At 41.5% G+C, this 19,117-nt stretch overlaps 1 protein-coding gene across 1 annotated transcript in view; it reads left to right on the top strand.

Annotated features, from left to right (window-relative positions):
* The window catches only part of LOC126187999 (glutamate receptor 1-like), a 1,505,209-nt gene that overhangs the window by 1,123,433 nt on the left and 362,659 nt on the right, over positions 1-19,117 (top strand). The window contains exon 6 of the mRNA XM_049929408.1: positions 18,309-18,429. Coding sequence (XP_049785365.1) covers positions 18,309-18,429 — 121 coding nt within the window. The remainder of the gene's footprint in view (positions 1-18,308; positions 18,430-19,117) is intronic.

The raw sequence follows: 19,117 nt of genomic DNA, 5'->3' as shown, positions 1-19,117 counted from the left end.
CATGTCTAATAACTATCACTCTACGCCTTTTTTTAATTTAAAATGTTGTAGTCTTACTTGCGTTTCTTAATATGATTACTGTACATGAACAGAGAAGCGTATGTTATAAAAAAAGTGTAATTTAACTGAATGATTTTCACATATTTATTATTTTGAATGCGAATAGTATGCGTTGTTTTATTGTTTGGTTAGTGTTTATAAAGCAGATGTTACGCCATTTTGGAATAGGACAGTCAGCTAGAAACGAAGCTTTATTTTCGGATATCTAGAGCTTCATGCTATTGCTTGTCAAAAGATTTCGACACTCTTGAAAGTGTTTCATGAAGTGGTGTGTTGTGTTTCAGTACCTGTGCCGAGCCCGAATCTCGTCCGGCACAGAGCGGAATGAAACATCACTGTTTCGATACAATTAGTCCGTTCCAGGCGCAGGTGGACTGAAACAGTCTTATTTTGAAACAACGATACAGTTTCTGTGTCTGGCTCGAGATCCGAGACAAGAGCGGAATGAAACACCACTGTTACGTTACAGTGAACCATAGCCGTTCCGAAACACTGAAACAGTTCCAGGTATCGATACACTATATCGAAACATAGAAACAGTGGCCAAGTCTAGTACAAACACGGAAAAACGCACAACGGACGTACGTGGGAAGCCGAAGGCAGCCAAACGTATTAACGCTGACCAGTACCTCTTTGCGCATGCGCAGTAGCCACTCAGCAGTTCCATTCTAACTGTCGCGAAGCTTTCATATATCTGGCGCGGAGTCTACTGCTTCGGTTGCTGTGGCTGTGGCGAGGGGTTATGCCTCTGCCCTAGTCTTCTCCAGAAATAGGGCGACAGTCCTGATATTCGTGTGTTTGGAGAGCGACAGACTAATGTCTCTTTCTGCGCCGCGGGCCGTCGCGTCGCTGCAGAACAGAACCTCGAGCCCGCGCGCACGCTATTCAGAACCCACGGCGGCACGCTAATATCTGAACAGTGGCGGGCGGGCACACGCGGCTTAATTGCGATTCATTATCAAAGAGAAAGAAGGCCCTGTTTGAAACGCCTCCCGCCAGCCCGCCGGCCATAATCAGCGAGTCGCAGCGACACGTCCGAAATATTCAGCGGCGGCGCTGGTTACCCATTCCCTTTGTGTTGTCGCCGGCTCTGGTTTGCATCAGTAAAAACGCGGCGCAGTTTGATTCGCCTGCGCTCCTCGCGCCCACAGAGAACGTTACAGCGATCCCGTCAAAGTGTCGATGTCGCCGTGACACACGCTGCGCAAATAGGGTTGCCGTATCTAGCTGGGATCCCGCCGGGGCGCTATGAGATGGGCGTGTAGAAGTGAAGTACAAAATTTATTTAACATAATTATACTTTATTTAGAACTCAATTACACGGAACTTGGCTGCGGCAGAAGTAGTTGGTAAGCGATATTCTTCGGAAGATTTCGCCTTTCCCAGTAAGTGTTTTTTTTTTCCTCTTATGAATCTATAGAACTCCATTCGAGACAGTTTGTACTTATACTGGCACTGTAAGACTGAACCCACAGTCCCTGTCAGCAGTCGATTTCTTCCATCAGTCCACTGGGCCGACATCAGCGAATATACTCTTTCACAAAAAAAAAAAAAAAAAAAAAAAAAAAAATCAAAATGTCTCTAATCACTATGGGACTTAACATCTGAGGTCACCAGTCCCCTAGACTTAGAACTACTTAAACCTAACTAGCCTAAGGACGTCACACACATCCATGCCCGAGGCAGGATTCGAATATACTCTTTGTAAGTAGGCTGTTTAGGTTTTTATATTGGTAACGCCACGTAGCGCTCTGTATGAAAATCACTGGCTGTGCTGTGTGCAGTCTGTGGCTAGTTTGCATTGTTGTCTGCCATTGTAGTGTTGGGCAGCTGGATGTGAACAGCACGTAGCGTTGTGCAGTTGGAGGCGAGCCGCCAGCAGTGGTGGATGTGGGGAGAGAGATGGCGGAGTTTTGAAATTTGTAAGACTGGATGTAATGAACTGCTATATACATTATGACTTTTGAACACTATTGAGGTAAATACATTGTTTGTTCTCTATCAAAATCTTTTATTTGCTAACTATGCCTATTAGTAGTTAGTGCCTTCAGTAGTTTGAATCTTTTATTTAGCTGGCAGTAGTGGCGCTCGCTGTATTGCAGTAGTTCGAGTAACGAAGATTTTTTGGTGAGGTAAGTTCAAAATGGTTCAAATGGTTCTGAGCACTATGCGACTTAACTTCTGAGGTCATCAGTCGCCTAGAACTTAGAACTAATTAAACCTAACTAACCTAAGGACATCACACACATCCATGCCCCAGGCAGGATTCGAACCTGCGACCGTAGCAGTCGCGCGGTTCCAGACTGTAGCGCCTAGAGCCGCACGGCCACTGTGGCCGGCTGAGGTAAGTGATTTGTGAAAGATATAGGTTAATGTTAGTCAGGGCCATTCTTTTGTAGGGAATTTTGAAAGTCAGATTGCGTTGCGCTAAAAAATATTGTGTGTCAGTTTAAACACAGTCATGTATAATTGTTCTAAGGGGACGTTTCATATGTCGACCCTTAGCCGAGGATACCTCACTGGAATCTTCTGATTTTTTCTTGTAGTTTGTGTAATTAGTGTAGATTTTGTTTATTGCTAGTGCGTAATTGTAGAGAGAATCTCCTTTGTAGTTGCAGTCTTTCATTGTTGTACAGTAATACAGGTGTGGCACGCATGTAAATTTGCACCAAGTATTACGCAGCTGCGCTTGCAATTAACTAGATATTATTTTCAGTGCTATGTTAATGTGTTCTCTTATTTTTGCTCTTCAAATTGTGTTTTTCTGTGTTGTCGTGTGAAATATTGTGACAATAATGGCGTGTGAAAAACGTAATACTAGGCTCCAAAGTAAACTGAGAAATGACAGTGAAGACGAAAGCAGTGTGTTAGCGCCACCATGTAATGAATTAACTAATGTTCAAAGTAGTAATTTGGTAATTGTGCATAGGGAAATGGAGCGGGCTGCAAATAATGGTGTGGGCAGTGAAACAGTTAGTGAACAGGGAAGCATTATCGATCGATCGGTCGGCAACAGCTCGCCTCAGGATTCCAAAATGACAGGACACAATCTTGCAAATACTGTAGATTCAGGTTTTGCGTCCTCACCGTTTTCTCAAATAAATCAAGACACATTTTCTGCTTTTCAAAATGCGAATATTGCCGGTTCAAATGCACTGCCGAATAGCACTGAGGAACATGTTTCAGACACCAGTGCACTGTTATTACAGCTAATGCAACAAATGGGACAAAGGCAACAAAAGTTAGACACAACACTTGAACAAAATCAGAAACAAATGGGACAAAATCTTCAAAAGTTAGACACACTGGAACAAAATCTTCAAATGGCAGACAACAATGCAAACTAGCCACAGACCGCACACAGCACAGCCAGTGATTTTCATACAGAGCGCTACGTGGCGTTACCAATATAAAAACCTAAACAGCCTACTTACGTCTTTACACAGTGGCGTTATGTATGGGAATAGAAAGCAAACACTCTAATTATTTTAGCGGCTGGCAGTTGCGTTCAGAATTATTGGTTTCCTTAACAAAGTAATCCCACCTTTCTTAAACTGAGTGTTTATATTTCCATTCTTCCGAGTCACGCTTAGTTTTTGAAAAGTTTTTAAGAGACATACATGTATTCCTGGAAACATTTTCAAACTGAAATATTCACTCAGTTTTTATTCTGGTATATAATTGTCCAATTTGGACTTTCAGAAAGCGTCACCCAACCAAATAATTTATATTTATTAAAAGAAAAAGCCTTTTCCTCTAAGTATTTAGATGTAATGGTATAGAAAGCCATGGTCTCTTCCTCAAATTTCGAAATCAGATTAATTATTTCTTGGTTAGAATTATCATTCTTTAATTTGTTCAAATTCATCTTGGTTTGCATGCCAATAAAACTAGAAATCTTCCTTTCATTCACACGTCGTATTTCTTATTACAGTTATTGAGACTTTATTCTTCTCGGTGACTTTTATATTGTTTCCAAAGAGAACCAAATTTGACTGCAGGACACGAAGTAAGTTTCACTGGTTGGACTACTGAAAAAGTGTGAAATTATTTGAAGTGGCCTGACTTCGGTTTCAAACTCTTGCTTGCATGTAATCCAAAGCTTAAGAATTCTCTCAACTGCGGGCATTAACGACAGCCATATTGTTTTTGAGTGAGATAGAAGAGTCTGAATATTGACATAAACGAATAAGCAAAATTCTTTCAGCTTCTCTGTCGCTTATTGGGTATAATGAAAAATAATTAAAATATTTTCTTGGCCATTATTTCAATGTCGACAGTTAAAGCGCTTGATAAAGTATTGTAGAGAATATTAACAGGGCATTCAATTCCTTCTACATTTTTTCCTAGTTCTTCTTTAATTTCATGAAACACATTCCGCTGCTCGCGTCGATGGAGCCTTCCGAAGTTGTATTGGTATTGCTCACACAAAAGCGATTAATTTATCCAATAGAATCTGCAGTTGTCTTGAAGTGTCTAGACAAGGCTTTGAAGTTGTCTCCGATGTCCTGTTACGCAGCGAATCAAACTTCATCAACTTCTCTTGGCTTCCGTAAGTTTCAGTAAAGTATTGAACAACTAAAGGAAACATCTTTTCACCCTTTTGGCTCGATGCGTCGGTGCCTATACCGAAAAATGAAACTTCTTGCAACTGGTTTATGTAATCGGACACGGAGTGTTGTGCGAAGCTATTTTTAACGATCGCTCTAGCTTTGGTCCTGGCTGTAGACTGCTTTGCGCCGACTTTAGCCTCAGGATACATTGTGGCATTCAGTTTTACGATACCCGTCAAGAGAACTGAAGGACAGATGATGCACGACATCTTCATAGACTGTTGTTAGTTCTGCAGCAACAACTAGCTATTCTTCCTCGGTATCTTCTTTCATCATGAATGTAGAAATAGGCTTTGATGTCGATGGTACAGCGAATCTGCTTGTATAATTCTTTGTAGAAATGATGCCTCACATCTGCCTTACCTCCGTGAGTTACTGAGATGAAACAGCTACAAGTCTCATACAACGCTTCCTGATACGGTCGTCCTTTCTTGACAAAAGACCGCTCTTGTGTAATCATCCGAAAGTGACGCTTTCTCTTCCCATCCTTAAGCATTTTCGTAAGCTATGATAAGTTTGTTAGATGGTAAACAGTCGCCAAAACACTTAGCCATCGACGTTCACGTCATCATACACTTCACCCCCTGCATACCGGAAGCAAAAACTTCAGAAATTACTGACATGGACTCGTTGGTTGTACTACGTTTAGAAAGAATCTTCTTATCAGATCGCTGTCGAGGTGGGAACTGCCTGATTCTTTCGCGTGGCGCTGCTCAAATAATTCCCAGCCCCGTACTACTAGAGAGGTCTGGCATTTTCTGGAATGATGGCGCTAGATGTTGAAGGTGTTTGCATTGTCGATACAGGAAACACAACATGCTACGCCATCTGTAGTATGTCCTTGTCCATGTAATCTTGTTGACATAACTAAACTAAAATAACCGAGGCTGTATTTACATGTTGCGCTTACGGATGTTGTTTTTTTCAGTATCTGAGCCAACCTCGCAACAGTAGTTTGTAAAATTTGGGCAAAATTGGGTTTTGTCGGCATGTCAGGACAAGAAGGTCCATAACGTGACGGTCACGATATATCGAGACGGTTGGCAACGTTAGTTATAGGGATATAGTGACTTCTCACCCATCCTGTACAATACAGACCGTCAGGGAAAACCCATGACGTTATCGAGGTGTGGGGGTAATTAATTGGTCAATTAATTAATTTACATAATTAATTTGATATCAACAGTGTGCCAGAGTTAAATTATTCTACTACTGGTCTTTACACTCGTTTTTCTCTAGACATCAAGTAACGCAGCGGTGTTGCTACTGTCGGGTGGCAAATATGGCGGGCGCTTTCCTGAGTTGCAACCAAAAATCTGAGAAATTGTTTCGAGAGTTCCGCATTTTCACTGTTTGGCCCATTCCTTGAAAGTTGTGCCCCAAGAGACAATGTAAAGTAGGCCATGATTTGAGACTATTTTATAGTTGTGGAAGAAAGGAACAATTTTTTATGCGAGTCCCCCAAGCGACTAGCAATATCTGAGTCTCTGTAACCTGGCTAGGCCTCTAGCTCTCTTTTTGCCCTGACTTGCCCTGACACGTGTTGGAAACAGCTTTCCAGAAATAAGAACATTGAATTTTGTTTCTCGAAGAACTCGATTTCGAAAAATCGAATACGGGTGCTAAAGGTAAAGGTTTCTTATATTTTTTGTGTTCTTTTGAATTTATGTTTGTCATTATACTTCTTATTGAAATTTTACAGCCAGTTGAAATTTTTGAATTTTATCTGCTAAATTCCTCTCTACAGCTCCAAGAAGCCTGGACAACGTCAGTAATGCCCGATATGTTGTGAAGTTATTTCGAACCGCTGAAATTTTCGAAGAAATGTGGAGCTCCTGCTTGGAACTGACGAAAAACTTTGATGTTGAAGGTCTGAATCGTCCAGATGTTCTAATGATTTGTCGTAAACTTGTTGACGCTCAACCCTATGCTTTTGCCAGCCCCTGTGATTGTTACCAGATCATTTATTTTGAGGTTTTAGATATTGTGGTTCATTATTTGGAAGATACAGTTTATGAAGCTGCTATGACTCTTGCAGTTATGTAACAGAATTTCATAACGATGACTTTGACCGCGAAACATGTTATTTAAAAGTCATTCTGTTGGAAGTATGAAAGACTGAGTGCTCCTATTTTCCCTCAGATATGCATGTCGGTGAACTGTTTCCATAGGCGACAAAACTGGTAAAGATCGCTTTAACTACATCAGTTGTTACAAGTACGGCAGAATATTCTTTCACCGTCAGAGCATTTTGATCCCTAACGAAGAAAAAGAGGTGGAACTGATGCTCTTTGAAATAAGTATACGAAGACAAAAATGTGCTTAACTGGTATTGTCTATACGCATCCAAAAATCAGCTCAGTAACTTCCTATCAGCCGGAATTTCATTCATTTTAGTACCAATATGAACCACTATCCCTCACTGCACCAAAGCTGAAATTGCGTTACAAAACGTATGGGAATATGAAACAGGTAGACAGTGACGATCTACCAACTGATTGCGCACAAATCCTTTGGCACCAAGTAATCTGTGCGCCCACAATTAATGGAAAATTTCATGGACTTAATGACGATCTCATAGCTCTTTACGTCGAACACGTTTTTACTCGTACGATCCGTGTAAGAAAAAAATTTCTGTTCCTTGGCTAACAACTGACTTACGTCAAATGATACTCCTCACAGACAAGGCAATTTCTGAAACCGGAACGCTAGGAGGAATACAGAAAGTTGCAAAACAGCGTAAATGAATGTCCTCACAATTTCCAAATCAGGCACGCTCTTTCCTTTTTATGCAGCGAAAAGACGCCCGCAGTTCTGTGTTACGATCTTCGTAGCGTGCATGTCGAGAACGCAAAGTCAGAACGTCTTTCAGCCCGCAGCTGGCGACGTGAATCTTTCTCTGTATCATTCAAACCCCATGCTGAAGAGAACTATCGTGCATAAGAATCTTTGTACTACATAACTAACCACTACATATCGCTCACAACGAATATCCCAATTACCTTGGATACCGTTCAATCAGCATCTTATCTCCTGTATCGAAACCCCTGGAATATGTTGTTCGCGAACATGTTACTGAATATTTACGAAAATTTAACATGTTTTAACAAACATTAGTCTGGGTTTCGTAAACACCATAGTAGGATCTCTGAATTAAGTGAGGTAACTGATTACCTGAAATGTGCCATGCACAACCGTGACGCTCCAATATTGGTGGTACTTGCCTTCAGCAAAAGATTTGATAGTACCGTCTCTCTCAGCCCGCATCTCGTGGTCGTGCGGTAGCGTTCTCGCTTCCCACGCCCGGGTTCCCGGGTTCGATTCCCGGTGGGGTCAGGGATTTTCTCTGCCTCGTGATGGCTGGGTGTTGTGTGCTGTCCTTAGGTTAGCTAGGTTTAAGTAGTTCTAAGTTCTAGGGGACTGATGACCATAGATGTTAAGTCCCATAGTGCTTATAGCCATTTTTAGTACCGTCTCTGACAGTCTGCTCAGATAAATGCTCCAGCTAAAATTGTCATATAGTAAGAGGCTTGAAAGATACTTGAAAGACAGACAGCAACGTGTTGTGTGTTGAGACTGGAAAGTTGTCCTGGAAGCAAATTCTCTCAGGGATACCGCAAGGGTCAGTCCACGGCCCACTGTCGTTGACCTAACACGTCAATGATATCTCGACGGTTTTGTCCTCCAGCAAATATCATTTCTATGGTGGCGATTTCGTGCTTTACTTCAGTGGTACACCTGAAGAGACCGGGGCTGCGATCGCCCACAGAAATTATGATCTGTCTTCAGTGGTAAGACACGAGCAAAACCTGGGACTTAATGAAGTATGAAAAAATCGAATATAATTTTAGTATCTCATCAGAAGTTAATAAGTTGTGAATTTCGAGAACAATTGTCCCCTATTCGTCTCTACGGTATTCTTGATACCTTACCAATAGCGGTGGGAAACTTAATTGTAACTTCGTGAGCATCTGAAATGAGCAGAAAATAGTGTCGCCATATGCAAAATACTTCCACAGGCTTCTCGGCACTTAAAAAATTTCGTAACATATTTGCGAATCATGTGAAACGTAAACTTGTGCAATCCGAACCTCGAATTTTGCGGTGTAATCCAATACGGCATGTGTAGTGGGAATGTTGGACGATTGGAACTAATTATGAATTGTCGTGTGCACTGTATCTGCAAAATCCGTCTATATGACCGTGTCAGTTCTGTATACGCCTAGTTACGTTGGTTGCGGCCAGACAAGTTACACGAATACCGCATGCTATGTTTACTTCTTCAGTTCCTTAATGCACACGTACCCCAATATCTTCCATCTGAGACTAACTTCCTGACCATGTAAGTACCAGCAGAAAAATGCTCCTGTCGAAGCACAAAACAGGCGAAATCGTTCCTCTTTATCAGTCTCTGACAGAAAAGTGGTCAACCAGCTACCTCAATCCTCGTTCCGCCTTCCTCACCAAAATTTTTCAAGTGCGAACAAATTGCCACTCTTAACACAGCACTTTCTAAATCATTTTACTCAGTCTCTCTCTTTGTAGTTCGTTAATCTTTCACACTCAGCATCTCTATCTCTCTGCCACAGTCTATATATGTCTCTCTCCCACTGTCTCCTTTTTCACCCGTTGCCACTGTCTTCCCTCGCTGTTACTGTCTCCTTTTGTCTTTCTTGCACACTGACACTGTGTCCACCATAACTCGTCAGGTGAAACATTGTGGGGTTCCTAATTTTTTCCCCTATATCCATGTGTTTAAAATTTTGGTCAAAACAGTGCCCATCCCAATACCTATATGTTAAAGTTCGCCAGCTTGGGAGGGTCCAGCCTATGTATGGTCTCCAGTCACCTGTATTTTTCTTTTCCACTGTTTCTTCCTCAGTTTGCTTCCACTGCTTCTGTGTCCCTCCATTTCTCTTTGTGTTTTACTGGCACTGTCTCTTAGTGACCATCAACATCTCCTCTCTCTTTGGCTACCACTGTACCACTGCTTTTGTCTTCATCCATGTCTCTCTTGCACTGCCACTTCCTCTCTCCCACCATCACTGCCCCCTCTCTCTTTCTCTCTCTCGCTAACTAACGCTGTCTTCTCCCTCTTCCACCGTCACTGTTTCTCTGCTCTATTCTTTCAGAAAAAAAAAACACGAATGTGTTCGCATCCCAAAAGTTTTTGTGATAATCACGGCATGAAGACTGAGGCAGCTGGTTCCCCACTTTTCTGTCAGTGTCCTTTATCGGGAAATATGTTTGCTGTTTTGTGCTCCGACAGGAGCACTTTTCCGACGGTTCCTTCCTTCTCCTTAATACAGCAGGTTTTGGTGCTTATATAAAAGATATTCTTTTTGTCAGTAGAGTTTTGACTTTTTGTAATTTGACACACATAAACAACACGTAAGTATGCTGGAGGTAACACAAAACCATTTGCTTTGCATTTTTCTGGACATTTTGTTCATCGTACGTAATACACTCAAAACCCCTGGCTCAATATTTGTCTCTTAAAAGAATAAAATTATTATTAGAAATATTTTATTGAGTTTGCAGTTTTCCAGGTTTACATAATTTGTAGCAGTCATTTTAAGTTCTTTTCAGGCATGTTAAGACCATCTTTAGCCCATTTTTTATCAGTACAGTGTCACTTTTTGCAAATGTTTATAGTCGTGACGCATTCGTTATAGAGCGACAGCGCCTTATACACATTTTGCCGCGCGGGATAGCCGCTTTGTCTCAGGCGTGTTGCAACGGTTCGCGCGGCTCCCCCCGTTGGAGGTTCGAGTCCTCCCTCGGGCATGAGTGTGTGTGTGTGTGTGTGTGTGTGTGTGTGTGTGTGTGTGTGTGTGTGTGTGTGTGTGTTGTGCTTAGCGTAATTAGTTTAAGTTAGACTGAGTAATGTGGAAGCCTAGGGACCGATGATCCCAGCAGTTTGGTCCCATAGGAATTTACCAGAAATTTCCAAAAAAGAACTTTTGTTGGTGAAAAAATGCTGATTCAAAACATAGTTTCGTGGCCTCAGAATGCTTGCGATGACTCTATTAGCCTTGCCATGTTTTCACTACGTCAGTGAAAAATACATTTACCCTCAGACCGGATATTATGTGCACATTTTACGTGCATATTTTGAACAACTGGATCTCGATAACGGATAATGACATCGACAAAAGTTTCAAAGTCGCCGAGAACATCATCTTAAGAACAACAGGTAAAAATTTCGACAGTTTGCCGTGAATAGAAATTGTAACACTGGCCATCATCACAAATAGTGTTTTTGGCACCAAAAATCATTGTTTTTCGAGGTAATCTCAGGAATAGCTCACGAAAAAATGGCGCTCAGGCCACCTAACGTGCAGCCTAGACCACACCTAATGCATAAGAACCAACCGATATGTTCAGTTTGCCTGGGCTAGCGGAAATGTGTAATGTTTGAAATTTGATCATTTACTAGCTAGAGCATGACTTTTCTCCAGATAAGTGTACATCGATCGCTAGACCAAGGGCTATCCAAAACTGTTGATCCCTTATCTCTGTGATCAGTAAAACCCGGGATATGATCCACTGAAAAATGGAATTTTCGAGTGCCGCTCTCGAGAACATACTGGTACCCTGCACTGTCGTGCACGGACCGATAATCGAAGCACAGGGTTGTACTTACCGACAACCTTAGCTGTGCCTATCCATAAAACAAAAGCATTCAGAAACACCTACTCTGTTGCTGCTGTTCGCCTCTGGAAGAATCTGCTCTGCACTCTGAACACAACTAAATGACCCGTTGCTTCTAAGACGCACCTGGAACACTTCCTCCTGACACACTCATAACAGCTCCCCAAAACGTAAGGCGAATGACTACTTTGAGTTTTGTCAAACAGTAAGCCTAACGCTTCAGTCTTTTCCCATCTGCGCTTCTTGCTCTTCCCATTTCTCCGTCAGTCACATCAACTTATTTTCCTCTAACTTTATAGGTTGTGTTTTGCAAAGTACCTCTTTTCCCCCTTTCTTCCATCCTTCCCTTACGACCATTGCTGCTACTCTTCACATTACAAAACTATCGAGCTGTAACTTGTCTCTGTTGTATTCATGAACGAGTGTAGATTGCGTTAATTTTTTTCGCTTCATGCAGTATACTAAATACTAAATATTTAATAATATTGCATATTTGATTTAACTTATACTTATCGTAGTGAGTATAACGAAAATTAACAGAATGATTGGCTGCACGTAAGAAAGCACCTGATAGCCCCAATGTGACAGGTTAAATAAATTAACACCTTCACATAGAAATAAAATAAATAGAATATATAACTCAGTTCGAAGACTATTTTAATGTAGCTCTCGTAGCTAGTCTATCTGCTGCAAGTATATTTATGTCTGTTTAACTACTGCATCCTACATACGTCTGAACCTTCTCAGCGTAAACAAAACTTCGATTTTTCTATAGAATTTTATCTCCCCGTTTCCCTTCCCAAACACCCCCATATCCCCCTCCCCTCCCACACACACATACACACAAACACACATACACAAAACACACAGATCACTATTTCTTGATGATTTAAGAATTGTATTATCAGCGTATTTTCTCCTGTAAAGACGTGTCAATAATTTCTTTTGTCCGCGTTTTTCTTCATTAGTTATCCCATCTAATCTTGAGTGTTATTCTGTAGCTCCTCATTTCAAAAACTTCTCTATAGTACTGTTTGTCTTCCACGATTCACTTACATATTAGGCCACACTTCAAATAAATGCTTTCAGAAAAACTTCAGTTTGCATATGAAGTTAACATACCTCTATCGAGAGACCTGTTTTGCTGTTGCCGGTCTGAACTTTAAATCGTTATGATGTCTACTGTTATCCAAACAGCAAACTCATCTACCACGTTGAGCTTCTCATTTCTAGATCTAATTCCCTTAACATCGCCTAATTTAATTTTACAACATCCATTAGCCTTTAAAAGCATACCCCTTACTACGGCTGGGCGACCAAATGGATGCAGGCTATTCTTGTCCGGTTTTAAGAGCAGAATGTTGACAGATGGTTTCCACGACTAGTGCTATTGCCCCTCACACCAAATGCAACTGAAAAAAAAAGGAGGAATGCCCTGAAAGTCAAATATGGATATTTAAACGTGCTGTAACGTCTCGTCCTTGGGCAGTGTTGTCAGACGCAGCCAATATAGCGCCCAGTTCCCACTCGGAAAAAGGCCGGCTGCAAACGTCATTGTTGGCGGAAAGAAAATTTAGATCTTCTCCGTATCTGTGTGTGTACACGAAAATCAAAGCTCTGGCTCCACTAGATATGTTGTGCAGGTGATGTCTGGTCGCCTGGGCCGCCTCTTGTGCCGTGTCGCCTTTGTAGACACAACAGCAACGTAACACCACTTGGGCAAATTCCATGAACAAGTCTACCGACAATATCGATTTTTGCGAATAATCCCGTCTAGCTTCCTTTATATATTTTCATTTACTGCACTATACTTTGTTTTAGGACCATATTATGCCAGCAGCCTAAATGCCGTAAAAATAAAAATGTTCTTCTATTCTTCACGGAGTGCTACACTGAGGAGAGGTATCGAGGTCGGTCGGTGAGGCCTGAAACGAAGTCGGCGTCGCAAAACATCCCAAAGGTGTTCTAAAAGGTTGTGGTGAGGACTCTGTGCTGGCCAGTCCATTACAGGGATACTATGGTAGTGTAACTACTCCACCACAGGCCGTACATTATGAGCAGGTGCTCTATCGTGCTGAAAGATGCAATCGCCATCCCCAAATTGCTCTTCAACAGTAGGAAGCAAGAAGGTGTTTAAAACATCAGTGTAAGTCTGTGCTGTGACAGTGCGACGCAAAACAACAACGGGTGCAAGCCCACTCCATAATACCACCGCATCCGAATTTTACTGTTGACACTACACACACTGGCAGATGAGGTTCACCGGGCATTCGCCATGCTCACACCCTGCCATCGGATCGTCACATTGTGTACCGTGATTCGTCACTCCACACAATATTTTTCCACTGTTCAATCGTCCAATGCTTACGCTCCTACACCAAGCGAGGCGTCGTTTGGCATTTACCGGCGTGATGTGTGGCTTATGAGCAGCCCCTCGACCACGAAATCCAAGTTTTCTCAGCTCCCGCCTAAATGTTATAGAATTTACAATGGATCATGATGCAGTTTGAAATTCCTGCGTGATCGTCTGGATAGATGTCTGCCAATTACACATTACGACCCTCTTCAACTGTTAGCGGTCTCCGTCAGTCAACAGACGAGGTCGGCCTGTAGGTTTTTGTGCTGTACGTGTACCTTTACGTTTCCACTTCACTATCACATCAGAAACAGTGGACCTAGGGATGTTTAGGAGTGTGGAAATCTCGCGTACAGACGTATGACATAAGTGCCACCCTATCACCTGATCACGTTCGAAGTCCGTGAGTGGCAGCACAATGCTGCTGATACGATAAACATTTTTTGGGGGGTGTCCGGATACTTTTGATCAAATAGAGTATGTTGCGTGACCTTCCCTAATAACTATTCTGTAACACACACATCAATCTAATTTCGCCTTTATGGTCCTCACAACTAATGTGTACTATTGCTTAGCTCATCTGTGAACGTTCTTTACATGTATTTCAGAAGTAAACCACACAATGGTACTTCATATGTCTCTTGTAGCATGCCATTTTTGTTGTTCTTACTAGAACTGGTGACACAATTTGCTACTATTCTTTCCATCTCTATTTCCTTTAGTAAACCTACCTACTAAGACTACCAAACAGAAGACCAATATTAAGTATCGGGCGAAGGAGGGTTTAGTAAGATATCTCCTTCGTGTTTGGAGCATGCATCCTGAGGATTCTCCCAATGAATCTAGCCTAGCACCAGTCTTTCCTCCGGTTAGTTTTATGTGGTCTTTCCAATTGAAATCACTCCATACACCTATCCTCAAATTTTTAAGAACTTTACTATTTCCACTGATTTTTCTGCAGTCGTGTGCAATAACTCATCTTATTGCCTATTTAAGGGGCTCCGGTACGCCCTATACTTGCAATGTTAAAATAACGCTTATAAATTACATCTTTCCTCACAAAGTATTTGCGGTAGGAAGTTGAACTTTTTACAGATTATTTATTGGAATATGGGCTACAACTTAACACAGGGATTTTACAAAATTTTAGTTCAGTTATTAAAGATGATTTTTTTCAATTGTAATGAAAATTCACAACATTTTTTTGCAATTTTTTATTTATGTAATCAAAAATATACAGTTTTTTGGAAAAAGGCTGTGTTAAATTATGCAGAAGGTACTATGTAACATTTACTGAAAGTTTGAAACAAATATGTTTGGAAGATACTTAGAAAACATGTAATTAGTATGAGAAAATAAAAGTTATGGGAATCGAGCGACAAAGATTGGATTAACTTTTTAGTGCATTCCAGGTCCATAGGATGGATTATCTTCATCCTCTGCAAACTCCTCCTCCAGCTTCCTCTTGTTCCTCCTCCTGTTTACTCTTGCTTGTATTTCTAGACTCTTTACAGCCCTGTCTACAGCCCAAAGGCGTTCCTTGTCTAAAGCAAGCATCGCTCGTACCACGTTAGAATGTTATTATTTACAGTAATAACACATACCTTTGGCTTTCCAACATTTCTCCTTTTCTTAAAAACCTTCAGAGGATTTCTAATAATTTTACTTTTACTCATTATTATACTTCAACAAAACAGAGACTCAAGAAACAGAATTAATTACGAATATTTTCGAGATAACGACAGAGTAAATACATAATGAAACAATCGACAATCACACCAGCGATATATATTGAACCATCACAGGTTAGCCACAACACATACTTTATCTCACATCACTAAAATGTACCTGGTGAACACGGACGTTAATAATAACACCATTTGACAGCAGTTTAACAGCGCCACAGTGGGTCACGCCCATGTAGAACACTTTGCAAAAAAAAATTAAAAATAGTTGTAGTCTTCGGAATTGAATAAGTTATATATCTATTAAAAGGTAATAGTCTGCAGATTCAGAAAACGCAAAAAAGTAAAAATTGAACTTTTCATGATTTTGAGCCTTTCCGGAGCCCCTTAAGGGCAATACATTACATATAATAATTCCATATAATATAATAATTCCAATCCCAAAGAAAGCAGGTGTTAACAGATGAGAAACTTACCGAACTATCAGTTTAATAAGTCACGGCTGCAAAACACTAACGCGAATTCTTTACAGACGAATGGAAAAACTGGTAGAAGCCGACCTCGGGGAAGATCAGTTTGGATTCCGTAGAAATGTTGGAACAAGTGAGGCAATACTGACCCTACGACTTATCTTAGAAGCCAGATTAAGGAAAGGGAAACCTACGTTTCTAGCATTTGTAGACTTAGAGAAAGCTTTTGACAATGTTGACTGGAATACTCTCTTTCAAATTTTAAAGGTGGCAGGGGTAAAATACAGGGAGCGAAAAGCTATTTACAATTTGTACAGAAACCAGATGGCAGTTATAAGAGTCGAGGGACATGAAAGGGAAGCTGTGGTTGGGAAGGGAGTGAGACAGGGTTGTAGCCTCTCCCCGATGTTATTCAATCTCAATATTGAGCAAGCAGTGAAGGAAACAAAAGAAAAATTTGGCGTAGGTATTAAAATCCATGGAGAAGAAATAAAATCTTTGAGGTTCGCCGATGACATTGTAATTCTGCCAGAGACAGCAAAGGACTTGGAAGAGTAGTTGAAAGGAATGGATAGTGTCTTGAAAGGAGGATGGATATAAGATGAACATCAACAAAAGCAAAACAAGGATAATGGAATGTAGTCGAATTAAGTCGGGTGTTGCTGAGGGAATTAGATTAGGAAATGAGACACTTAAAGTAGTAAAGGAGTTTTGATATTTGGGGAGCAAAATAACTGATGACGGTCGAAGTAGAGAGGATATAAAATGTAGACTGGCAATGGCAAGGAAAGCATTTCTGAAGAAGAGAAATTTGTTAACATCGAGTATAGGTTTAAGTGCCAGGAAGTCATTTCTGAAAGTGTTTGTATGGAGTACAGCCATATGTGGAAGTGAAACATGGACAATAAATAGTTTGGACAAGAAGAGAATAGAAGCTTTCGAAATGTGGTGCTACAGAAGAATGCTGAAGATTAGATGGGTATATCACATACCTAATGAGGAAGTATTGAATAGGATTGGGGAGAAGAGAAGTTTGTAGCACAACTTGACTAGAAGAAGGGATCGGTTGGTAGGACATGTTCTCAGGCATCAAGGGGTCACCAGTTTAGTATTGGAGGGCAGCGTGGAGGGTAAAAATCGTAGAGGGAGACCAAGAGATGAATACACTAAGCAGATTCTGAAGGATGTAGGTTGCAGTAGGTACTGGGAGATGAAGAAGCTTGCACAGGATAGAGTGGCATGGAGAGCTGCATCAAACCAGTCTCAGGACTGAAGACCACAACAACAACAAGATTACATTTGTGTATGTTGAGGGCCATGTCACTGTATATCCGAAAATTCGAGTCAACAGTTGCGGAACCTCGCAGTGCGTAGCGTCATTATAAAATGTCCTATGATCCGTGCAATGAACTTTAAGTTTTTGAACTGATCCGATTTTTGAAGGTGAGTGTCTTGATTTAGCCTTGGCATCTAATAAAATCAGTTTTAGTTTGTAAGGTTAACTGGAAAACTGGAAAACTGGAAAACTGGAGAACGTCGTACAATTTAGCCGAGGCACATTCTTAATTCATTGTTACATTACAAGGTTAATGAAAAACTGAAGAACGTGTAGGTTAAGAGAAGATAACTGTCTATGTCTGTTAAAGAGGAAACTACCTACACTGTTTCTACAGAAAATAATTTGCTTGTTCTGTTGTATCTTCAAATGGTTCAAATGGCTCTGAGCACTATGCGACTTAACTTCCGAGGTCATCAGTCGCCTAGAACTTAGAACTAATTAAACCTAACTAACCTAAGGACATCACACACATCCATGCCCGAGGCAGGATTCGAACCTGCGACCGTAGCGGTCGCTCGCTTCCAGACTGTAGCGCCTAGAATCGCACGGCCACTCCGGCCGGCTCTGTTGTAACTATTTCACTTTCGTAGTACTTAAGTACAATATCCAGACAACTTTTCCGGTGATACTGGAAGGAACCGCTTGTAATGTTAAGTGGAATCTCCTAAGTGCCGTTAATTCCGGATGTAGTGGTCGAAGTAGATTTTTTAAGTGCAGTCGGAGCGGTAGAATCGCGGCTTGTATGGGTCTCAAGAAGAGCTGTCACTTACTAATCTGGCACGCTAAATAGCGATTTTAGACTTTTACCACCAGAGCTGCAAAAGAAAAGTAGTGTTGGATGTGGGTTATAGTCCACCACTAAAATGTTTCTTGTATTGGCCGTTGTATATCACGTTCCACAGTGAAGTAGCGTGCGTTGAGAGCGTCATCTAGACCGTGTCAGCTTTGACAGCAGAGTTTATTGCCGCTACGCCGGAGGCGGAAGACAGTTAATCATCACAGATATAAACTTTCTCTTCCAGTAGACAAGTATCGCGGTATTCATCTCATATTACAAGCATCGTTAACGAAAACTAATTTTTGTAGTTTTCCTGACAGCTAATGCATTGCTGCGGTGAATGTCTGCTGCAGGTGGGCGAACAAGTACGTCGTCCTCGACTGCCCGACGGAGATGGCGAAGGACATCGTCGTCAGCCATGTTCGTGACGTCACGCTGGGCAAGCGCACCTACCACTACCTGCTGAGCGGCCTGGTGAGTCCCCCTTCTGTGAATACGTGATGTGACTAATGAATCAAAATTTTACAGAATTTGTTTTACTTCAAAGACGTTTAAAGATTTATTAGAATTATATTAATACCTTCAGCTGCTAATGGGCGTTGATATATACCAACGGGGACAGTGAAAATGTTTGCCCCGACCGTGACTCGAACCCGGGATATCCTGCTTACATGGCAGACGCTCTGCCCATCTGAGCCACCGACGGCACAGAAGATAGCGCGACTGCAGGGACTATCTCGCACACGCCTCCCGCGAGGCCAACATTCTCACCTTGTATGTCCACACACTACATTCGTAGTGTCCCACCCCAGCACACTCATTACCCGTGGAAGACATTCTTGCCAAGTCCCACATTCTCACCTTGTATTTCCACACACTACATTCGTAGTGTCCCACCCCAACACACTCATTACTCGTGGAAGACATTCTTACCAAGTCCCGTAAGAGTTCGGGGAATATGTATGCATGTGCACAGAAGAAGAAGGTCGTAGCCAGTGTTGCCAGAAATATATACTTATATGGATATGGTGTCTGTTCTTTCGGACATGTCTCTTCCAAGTAATTTTCAAACGATTGAATATCAGGTTAGTGTGGGACTTCCAGGAATAGATTATTTTTTGTTAGCGTAGACATGTAACGCTTGCAATGTCGATGAGTGCTC

The sequence above is a fragment of the Schistocerca cancellata genome, chromosome 5 (assembly GCF_023864275.1).
Source record: "Schistocerca cancellata isolate TAMUIC-IGC-003103 chromosome 5, iqSchCanc2.1, whole genome shotgun sequence".
In the NCBI taxonomy this organism is placed as follows: Eukaryota; Metazoa; Arthropoda; class Insecta; order Orthoptera; family Acrididae; genus Schistocerca; species Schistocerca cancellata.
The sequence above is the reverse complement of the archived record's forward strand: the minus strand, read 5'-3'. Positions and strand labels throughout refer to the sequence as shown.